Source organism: Podarcis tiliguerta (genome assembly GCF_965153285.1).
Source record: "Podarcis tiliguerta genome assembly, chromosome: 9".
In the NCBI taxonomy this organism is placed as follows: Eukaryota; Metazoa; Chordata; class Lepidosauria; order Squamata; family Lacertidae; genus Podarcis; species Podarcis tiliguerta.
Window position 1 is genome coordinate 83,529 of NC_139542.1, and position 10,414 is coordinate 93,942.

The 10,414-nt window shown below is 49.2% G+C and overlaps 2 protein-coding genes across 3 annotated transcripts in view; one reads left to right on the plus strand and one right to left on the minus strand.

The window, feature by feature from the left end:
* Positions 1–322, minus strand: part of SEMA4F (ssemaphorin 4F) — a 34,256-nt gene extending 33,934 nt beyond the window's left edge. The window contains exon 1 of the mRNA XM_083398345.1: positions 4–322. Within this exon, the coding sequence (XP_083254471.1) occupies positions 4–145 (142 nt within the window). The 5' untranslated portion in view covers positions 146–322. The remainder of the gene's footprint in view (positions 1–3) is intronic.
* LOC310657504 (maestro heat-like repeat family member 5) overlaps positions 1–10,414 on the plus strand; it is a 132,222-nt gene that overhangs the window by 80,023 nt on the left and 41,785 nt on the right. The window lies entirely within an intron of this gene.

The window sequence follows — 10,414 nt, forward strand, 5'->3', positions numbered from 1 at the left end:
TACCCGGGAAGAGGCGCGCGATGCGGGGCCGCGCGGCGGGCGGCGCCCCCCAGGACCCCGGCGGCGGCGGCAGGAGCAGCAGGAGGTGGCACGCGAGGAGCAGGCGGCGGAGGGGCGCGGGCGGAGGGCGCCGCGCCAGCCCCATCCCGGGCACAGCCAGGCCCACCCAGCCGTCGGGGCGCGCGCGCGCGCGCTCTCTCGCTCGCTCCCGGTTCTGGCGGCGGCGGCGGCGGCGTGTCGTCGTCCTTCTCCTGCTTCTTCCTCGCTCGCTGCTCGCTGGGCTGCCGCCTGGCCCCGCCCACTCCCAGGTGGGGCGCTGACGTCACTCGGCCCGCACTCCCAGCCCCGCCCGCCCGCCGCGCAGGTAGCGTCGCCGGCAGGAGGATCAGGTGCGGCCGGGGGCGGGGCTTGGCGGGGCTGGCTCCGCCCAGGCAGAAGCGCGGCGCCCCGGGCCACGGCGGGCGGAGGAGCCTGCCGCCCCAGAGCTCCCCTCCTGCGGCAGGAGGTTCCGCAGGCGCCTTGGACCCGAGGCCTCCCCACGAGGCAGGGGGAAGCCCGGCCTCAGGTGGCAAAGCGCCGCCCTTCCGGCCCCAAGCGCCCCCTCTCCGTGGGGCAGACGAGCAGCAAGGCCTTAAGGAAGGAGCCCAGCAGGACGGGGGGAGATGGGCCCGCCAGGCCAGCCCTGAGTCGGGGGGGGGGGCAGGGCCAGATCCTGCCCGTGCCAAGGCGAGGCTGCTCAGCACAGAGGCTGCTCTTGCTCCTGCTTGCAAGATGCTTCTGGACCAGCGTCTGGATCCGAAGGAGGCGAGAGTGATGGTGGCGCATCTCCGGCTGGTGGGGGGTGGGGGTCTGAAGCGGCTCCCATGTTCTCCGGACGGGAATGTAGGTCAGGTTGGTGAAAGGCCTCCGGATTAGAGGCTGCAGCTGCTGCTTCCTTGGAGGGCTGGAGCGGCAGATTGTGAAAGGGGGGGGGGGACTTCATTTGAGGGCTCCTTGAATGGCAGGAAGAAGCTGCTCACTGCCAAACGCCAGCTCCTCTCCCTGCCGCCTCAGTTCCTCCTTCTACCTGAAGGAAGTTGGCCTGAGGCAAGGAAGCAGAAGGGGGAATTCGGCTGAGCAGGGGGCTGACCCACTTCTGCCCCTGCTTCGCTTTCAGGCCCTGGTTCCCCTCGGAGCCGCTCCCTCTGGTTGGCTGCCCCACAGGATCCTGTGGCAACCCCAGCAAGCCCAATCACCCAGGTGCTTCCTTTACAGGTGTCCGCTCAGTGCAGCTGCTCTGCCTTGGCAGACGGAAGGAAGAGAAGCGGCACTTGGGGGGCATTTCCAGGCAGAAGCCGAGTGGGTGAGCCTGTGGGTTCAGGGAGAGGACAGAGCCAGGATGAGACAGCCAGGATGTTTGACACCTGGGATGGACAGGTGTAGAACCCACCTTATATCTGTGGGGGTTTTAAACTGCTTTTAACATGGCGTTTTAATTGTCGTAAACCGCCTTAGGGTGAAGGGCGGGTAACTTATCATACCTATTGCTGTATACCACCCCAATCTCAAGAGTGCCAGATCCCAGTGGTTCCTTTTGGAAGCCCCAATGATGGAGGGGTTCATTGCATCGGCACTCCAAGGGGGTTTTGTTTCTCCCATGGGCACAGCCTTGGATCCAGTCAGACACCAGACATTGCTCTCTGTTTGCTGCTTTGCATCTCAGTCACACAACTCCTAATTCTAGCCTCTCTAAGCTCTGGCTTTATCTGTTTAGGGAAAGGCACCACTCATTTGCCGTCTCGCACCAAGTCTTTTTGATCCTTTGTGTCTTAATGGCCCTTCAACCGGGCTATTTCCTGGACATGGGAAGCTTAGCCCAGCTTAATTAGCTCTTAAAATTTGCTGATTCCAGGGGATTAGAAATGTCTAGCACCCAACCAATACAAATGTATTTGTTGGATCCCGGAAGGGATAAAATTAAAAAATACAGATCCATTAGATTTGGAAGGTCATGACAATAGATTTGGCTAGCATGCATACTTATGGTACGAAAAGGCAAGAGTAAATCAAAGTTTTCAAAGTCATATTATAAAAAAAGCAATATTTAAAGTTTGGGAGAAGTATAAAGGAATACTAGAACAAAAAACACCATGGTGGCTTTCTCCACTAGAGGCAATATCGGGGGGGGGGGGGGAATAAATATGGGCTATGTACAGAGAGTTGTTAATAGAATCAGAAAGTCAATTAAAATTGAAAGAATTTAACAAAGTTAGAGAGAATGTAACAGATTGGTTACAATATTTACAGTTAAATGAAATATTTAATAATCATAAAAAGATAGGATTTTTGCACAAAATTTCAATTTTTCAGAGATAAAGAATAGAAAATGATATAAAGTTAATATCAAAAATGTACAATCTGCTGCTAGAATGGAAAACGAAAGATGAAGAGGTTAAATCAGTTATGATTAATTGGGCACAAGATGTGGGACACAATATTCAGATGGAGGAATGGGAAAAATTATGGAAGAATTAGTTTAAATTTACAGCATGTGTGGCGATTAAAGAAAATTATATGAAAATGATGTATAGATGGTACTTAACTAGCAAAAATGTATAAAACTAAGGAAAGCAAGTGTTGGAAATGTAAAATAACAAAAGGGACTTATTTCCCCATGCGGTGGGATTGTAAAATTATAAAGAAATATTGGGGAAATGATTTATAATGAACTGAAGAAGATGTTTAAAATAAACTTTGTTTAAAAAAAATCCAGAAGCTTTCCTACTAGGTATTACAGAAGTGGACTTACCAAAAGCACAAAATTATTTATTTATGTATTCAACTACCGCCACACGGACATTACTAGCACAACTTTGGAAAGAAGAAGGTGCCCTAACCAAAGAAGATTGGCAAGTTAAATGGCAAAACTGACAATGAAACTAAAAAACAGAGATGACAATGAATTTAAGGAAGAATGGAAGATGTTTATTGCATATATACAGAAGCATTGTACTCAGGTTAATACATTAGCAGGGTTTTAAAAGTACTTGTAATTTCAGAATGAATGAACAATAGTGATGAAGAAGAAGAGTAGAAGAGTTTGGATTTGATATCCCGCCTTTCACTCCCTTTTTAAGGAGTCTCAAAGCGGCTAACATTCTCCTTTCCCTTCCTCCCCCACAACAAACACTCTGTGAGGTGAGTGGGGCTGAGAGACTTCAGAGAAGTGTGACTGGCCCAAGGTCACCCAGCAGCTGCAGGTGGAGGAGCGGAGACGCGAACCCGGTTCCCCAGATTACGAGACTACCGCTCTTAACCACTACACCACACTGGCTCTCAATTTAAATAAATTTAAATAAATTATAAATTTAATAATGGACATGCAGTATATCGACAAATAATGGAACTAGGGAAGGGACTCAAGGGAAGTCAATTTGTTTTGTTTTATTGTGTGGTGGTGGTGTTGTTAGGAAAACCAATAAAATATTATTTTTAAAAATAAATGTCTAGCACTCAGCTTAATGTACATGGGTCTAGTATCCAGTTTCAACACTCCAAGCATTGAATGCATTCTAACACCTACTAGACCCAGGAATTTAGGGGAGTCTGGGACCCACAAACTCTTCATAATCTGGGGCCCAATGTGGGGGCGGTACCCAGGAACCCAGAGAAGAATCGAGTGCCAGTTGGCACTAGATCCAGGTTCCCTGCTTTGGCATTAAGAAAGCCCTTGGGGACTTAATCTTTGGCACTAAAAGAAACTTGCAGCCAGGGCAGGGAGAAGAGTTAAGAGCCTCGGACACAAGAGCACCAGGTTGATGAACTATATTGAATTGATAGAAAAGATTGACAAAATCCGACACCAGGGAGAAGAGAGGGTGGAAGAAGATTGGAAAATTTTTTAAACATTATTTAGAATAATATTGTATAATTAAGGAATGTTGGGAGATGGTGGAATGAATTTATATGACTTTAGTTGAAATATGATAAGGACTTAAGATTTTAGGATTTAAGGGTTTAAGTTTTAAGGTTCTTTTTTTCCTCTTTATTAGAGTGAAGTATAGATAATTTTAAAGATGTTGATGGGAAGATAAGGCTAAAATGGATTAAGATAATTAAATGATAGTAAGCAGTGAAAGTGAGGAACAGGTTTAAGGATTTAGATTTGCTAGACAGAGTGCCTGAAGAACTATGGATGGAGGCTCGAAACATTATACAGGAGACAGCAACGAAAACCATCCCAGTGAAAAGGAAATGCAAGAAAGCAAAGTGGCTGTCCAATGAGGCCTTACAAATAGCGGGGGAAAGAAGGCAAGCAAAATGCGAGGGAGATAGAGAAAGATACAGGAAATTGAATGCAGAATTCCAAAAAATAGCAAGGAGAGACAAGAAGGCCTTCTTAAATGAGCAATGCAAAGAAATAGAGGAAAACAACAGAATGGGAAGAACCAGAGATCTGTTCAAGAAAATTGGAGATATGAAAGGAACATTTCGTTCAAAGATTACCATAATAAAGGACAAAAGTGGTAAGGACCTAACAGAAGCAGAAGACATGAAGAAGAGGTGGCAAGAATACACTGAGGAATTATACCAGAAAGATATGGATGCCTCGTACACCCCAGGTAGTGTGGATGCTGACCTTGAGCCAGACATCCTGGAGAGTGAAGTCAGATGGGCCTTAGAAAGCATTACAAATAACAAGGCCAGTGGAAGTGATGGTATTCCAGCTGAACTATTTAAAATTTTGAAAGATGATGCTGTTAAGGTGCTACACTCAATATGCCAGCAAGTTTGGAAAACTCAGCAGTGGCCAGAGGATTGGAGAAGGTCAGTCTACATCCCAATCCCAAAGAAGGGCAGTGCTAAAGAATGCTCCAACTACCGCACAATTGCACTCATTTCACACGCTAGCAAGGTTATGCTTAAAATTCTTCAAGGAAGGCTCAAGCAGTATGTGGACCGAGAACTCCCAGAAGTGCAAGCTGGATTTAGAAGAGGCAGGGGAACCAGAGACCAAATTGCAAACATGCGCTGGATTATGGAGAAAGCTAGAGAGTTCCAGAAAGACATCTACTTCTGCTTCATTGACTATGCAAAAGCCTTTGACTGTGTCGACCACAGCAAACTATGGCAAGTTCTTAAAGAAATGGGAGTGCCTGATCACCTCATCTGTCTCCTGAGAAATCTCTATGTGGGACAAGAAGCTACAGTTAGAACTGGATATGGAACAACTGATTGGTTCAAAATTGGGAAAGGAGTACGACAAGGCTGTATTTTGTCTCCCTGCTTATTTAACTTATATGCAGAATTCATCATGCGAAAGGCTGGGCTGGATGAATCCCTAGCTGGAAGAAATATCAACAACCTCAGATATGCAGATGACACAACCTTGATGGCAGAAAGTGAGGAGGAATTAAAAAACCTTTTATTGAGGGTGAAAGAGGAGAGCGCAAAATATGGTCTGAAGCTCAACATCAAAAAAACGAAGATCATGGCCACTGGTCCCATCACCTCCTGGCAAATAGAAGGGGAGGAAATGGAGGCAGTGAGAGATTTTACTTTCTTGGGCTGCATGATCACTGCAGATGGTGACAGCAGCCACGAAATTAAGAGACGCCTGCTTCTTGGGAGGAAAGCAATGACAAACCTAGACAGCATTTTAAAAAGTAGAGACATCACCTTGCCAACAAAGGTCCGTATAGTAAAAGCTATGGTTTTCCCAGTAGTGATGTATGGAAGTGAGAGCTGGACCATAAAGAAGGCTGATCGCCGAAGAATTGACGCTTTTGAATTATGGTGCTGGAGGAAACTCTTGAGAGTCCCATGGACTGCAAGAAGATCAAATGCATCCATTCTTAAGGAAATCAGCCCTGAGTGCTCACTGGAAGGACAGATCGTGAAGCTGAGGCTCCAATACTTTGGCCACCTCATGAGAAGAGAAGACTCACTGGAAAAGACCCTGATGTTGGGAAAGATGGAGGGCACAAGGAGAAGGGGACGACAGAGGACGAGATGGTTAGACAGTGTTCTCGAAGCTACAAACATGAATCTGACCAAACTGCGGGTGGCAGTAGAAGACAGGAGTGCCTGGCGTGCTCTGGTCCATGGGGTCACGAAGAGTCGGACACGACTGAACGACTAAACAACAACAACAACAACAACAACAACAAGAAGAAGAAGAAGAAGAAGCAGTGAAAGATGGAAAGAATTTGCTGACTTAATTATTAACTAGAATACAAAAAAGGGAGGTGGGAGGAGGTCGAGGAAATAAGTCATTGAAGGATAGAATTGTGAAAAATGGAAGGGTTTTTATTTTTTTTTTGCTTTTTCTCTAGTGGGGTGGAGGGGTTGTTCTATGTATTTTTATTTTTTTTATTCTTATTTTTCTCTTTTTTATTGTACTTTTTCTTCTCTCTCCTTCTTCTGTAATTATTAAATTTCTAATAAATATCATTAAAAAAACAAAATTGGACTTGTCTTACACACAGGCAGTGCATTGTGGGGCCAGGCGATTGGTTGCAGCCACGAGGTGCAGCTTGTCATTGGGGGCCTTCTTGGTGGTGGCACCCGCCCTGTGGAACACCCTCCCACCAGACATCAAAGGAAAAAACAACTGCCAGACTTTTAGAGGCATCTGAGGGCGGCCCTGTTTAGGGAAGTTTTTAATATCTGAAGGACTATTGTATTTTAATATTTTGTTGGAAACCCAGCCAGATAGGCGGGGTATAAATTTATTATTATTATTATTATTAGTGATTTGGTGGGTGATTGTTGGCTGCTGCGGCAAGGGCTGCCGTGGGTTGGCTGTTGCTGCCACAATCGGGCGTTCGATACCCGGCTGCTGTTGGCGAGTGGGAAGACGCTTCCTGTGTTGCACGTCACGAGCAAATCTGAGCGTTTTCCATTCTGATTAGCGATTTTCTGCAGTCCCCCCCCCCAAGAAGCTCAAGAAATCTTGGCAACCCCCCCCAACAACGATGGGCCATCTCCCCCCATTTCCTTTAATTTGAGTCCCCCAAAATAAGGGGTGTCTTATACAAGGGGGTGTTATCCACGGAAAAATACGGTATGTTGCAAAAATTAGGGTGTGCATTTAGATTTGCGTAAATACGGTATTCTTATTCTTTTCATTTGTTCAAGGTATCAAGAAACCGCAGGCATAAAACACACAAGACCTAAGATAAGAAGCACCGTAAAGGGACAGACTGGAAGGCAGCTGCAGGCCCAGGCGCCTGACTGGGGAGGAGGAGGAGGCCCAGATGGAGGCCCAGACCAGGCCGGGGCCTTGCCTGCCCTCCTGCCAGTAGGCCCTAAGCGCCCCTTCGGGGAGGGGGCACCCCCAATTGGCCCCCAGCTGAGCCCCCGGGGCAGCAAGAGGACAAGGCCCGGCCCTGAAGGGGGGCAGCAGGGGGCCATTTTGCAGCTGGAGCCGCAACTCCCACCAAGGTCTCCTGCCTCATCTGGGGACCCCCCATGGGGGAATCTGGGCTGGGGGTGGAGGGGCTGAGGGTGGCTGGACCTTGGGGCAGAGCAGGGAGAAGCCGCTTTGTCACCCCCCCATGTCTGCCCCCCCCAGTAGACACAGTGGCCTGCCCCCCAGCCCTCAGGCAGTGAAGGCCACGTCAGCCCCCCTGCACCTGGGGGGTGAGAAAGTCCTCCCCTGGGGAAGCCACTGGCCTGGTCTAGTCAGCCCCCCCCCCATGCCAGGCACCATCTCCTGAATGTCTGTTGGGGGGCACTCAGGAGCCCCCTTTGCCTGGGCTGGGACTGGCCTTGGTGGCCTTTGCCTGCCCGCCTCTGACTCGGCCTCTCCTCTCTTGTCTCCATTCCAGGTCTGCTTTGGGCTGAGAGGCTTTTCCTTCGTGTAACAGGTAGGAAGTGTGATAGGAATTTCATGGTCTTAGATATATGGTAATGTTCATAAGTGTACCAAGCAAGCACATACATAGATCAGCACAGGAAGGCCAACCTGGAACCATTTTGATTCCTAAACTGAGCAAATGTTTCCTCTGCAAGGTCAAACTGGAAAAGCCTCCCCATTGTCTTTTCCTTCACAAATCCTGTCTTAAGGGTATGTCTGTGTTTGAATAAGGGTGTGAGCCTGTGACCTGGCTCAGGAACTAAGTATTTATCATTACAAAAGAATGGCCAGGCTCCCCAGGAAATCCAATCAAGTAACCTGCCAGACAGGAGATAAATAAGGACAGGAGAAAAACAATATTGAAATTTATGTTTACCACCTTTTCTGTGATGTATGTCTGATGTTCCAGGGGGTGGTCTTGATCTACAGGATGGGAATTTCAAAAGTCTTTATAAGGCCTTGCAGGCCATTTTTCTGGGTCCTCCTCCTTTCCTGCATGTGAGGGGAGCACCCCAGTGGCGTAGCGTGGGTTGTCAGCACCCGGGGCAAGGCAAGTAATTAATTTGCGCCCCCCCCCCGCTGCACTGTCCCTCCCCCAGATAGTCCCTCGCTCTCTCTCCGCACCGCACCGCATGCCTGGCACCCCCCCCTCCACAGTGGGCGGTGACCCGGCGGCTCGGCTCGGATTTGCACAGCCAGCACTGCAGTGAGAGAGAGTGAGTGAGCCAGGTAGGGGCAGAGAGCTGCAAGTGCGAGCGCGCGCCCCCAGACGTTGCGCCCGGTGCGGCCGGCCCCCCCTGCACCCCCCACGCTACACCACTGGAGCACCCTGTTGCAACAGATAAATAAAGATCAAGCTTAGTAGCTGCTTTGCTTCTCAATATTCTCTGGTTGGTCTCTGTTATTTTCTCCTACCAATAGGGAACCCACGTAAAGACTCTATATGGGCTCTTGGATACCCCATAAGAGAAAAGGGCATACAGTGGTGCCTCGCAAGACGAAAAGAATCCATTCTGCGAGTCTCTTCGTCTTGCGTTTTTTTTCGTCTTGCAAAGCAAGCCCATTAGCGGATTAGCGCTATTAGCGGCTTAGCGGGCTTAGTGGATCAGCTGATAAGCGGCTTAGCGGATCAGCTGATAAGCGGCTTAGCGGATCAACTGTTAAGCGGCTTAGCGGATCAGCTGTTAAGTGGCTTAGCGGATCAGCTGATAAGCGGCTTAGCGGCTTGGGGAAAGGGGGGGGAGAAAACCCCGCAGGAACTCGCAAGACATTTTCGTCTTGCGAAGCAAGCCCATAGGAAATTCGTTTTGCGAAGCACCTCCAAAACAGAAAACCCTTTCGTCTAGCGGGTTTTCCGTCTTGCGAGGCATTCGTCTTGCGGGGCACCACTGTATTTATATTTACAACAGATGATGGGGGACTTCTGCGCATGTGGGAAAGGCAGGTTGGAGGGAAGTTTCCCCCGTCTGGGGCCAAAATGGGAGCCACTGGCATCACGTGAGAAGCCCCCTTTTTCTGTGAACAATGCCCCTCTTTCCTGGCTGACCAGACTCTTCTTGTAGCTTGAGGCTCCATCTACTTGCTGATTAACAAAGAAGCAGATATGCCGGAATTTGGCAGCAGCCCTTCCGCTTTGCACCCGGGGCGCGTTACATCAGAAACCGTCAGTGTGGGGTAGAGCCGGGAGACGGGTGCAGATGCCCACTCAGCTATGAGCCTTGGGGCAGTTACGGTCTCTTAGACTTGCCCCATCTCTCAGGGTTGTTGTGAGGATCGTGTTCCATGGGGGAGGCATGCGTGCAACCTTGAGCTCTTGGGAGGAAAAGTGGTATGTAAATACAATAAAAAGGAACAATCTGGAAGGAAGAAGAATGAAGAGAGAGAGTGAAAGGACAGTGCAAGTCCCATAAGCCATGACAAGCGGCTTGGGCAGCCCCTGGGGAACAGCCTCCGAGGTGACCTCCTGGGGGCAGGGGCTTGCACAACTTGGCTGTGGCTTGTTTTCTGATCTGCTGCGGTTGTGGCCATGGCCTAGACGCCTGCTTGGCAGCAGAGCCCACAGAACTGCAGCAGCCAGACAATAAGTTGGTGGGGAGCACACACCCCCTCAAATCTTGGGCCGGGCAATCCGTCTAGCGCCAGTCCCCTCCCGTGAAACTGGGCACATCTTCAGTCTGTTGAACTATTACCTTAATCTGCTGGCTTTTGCTCTGCCTTTGATGGTGAGATAAAAGGGTTGCATCTACCAGCTTGTAAAGGCACATCCAGAATATGTTCAGACAGCTTTTTATTAACCTTCTCTTGGGCTAACTCCAGAATTGGGGCCTGTTAAATAACTCACTAGAAGGCAAATTAGACAGTGCTTCCCTGAGTTCTGACTAGGCCTTCCACAGAACTGGCCTTCCCGTCCACTGCAAGAGCAAGACACTCTGGACTTGCAAGGTGGTGGGAACATGGGCCTTGCCAGGCTGCCTCATCTTGTTTCGCTGGTCAAGGGTCTGGTCCCCAAGAGTGGCCAGTCGGATGGCCCTGCAAAGCTCACTAACAGGGTGTGAGGCCCATTTCCTAACATCT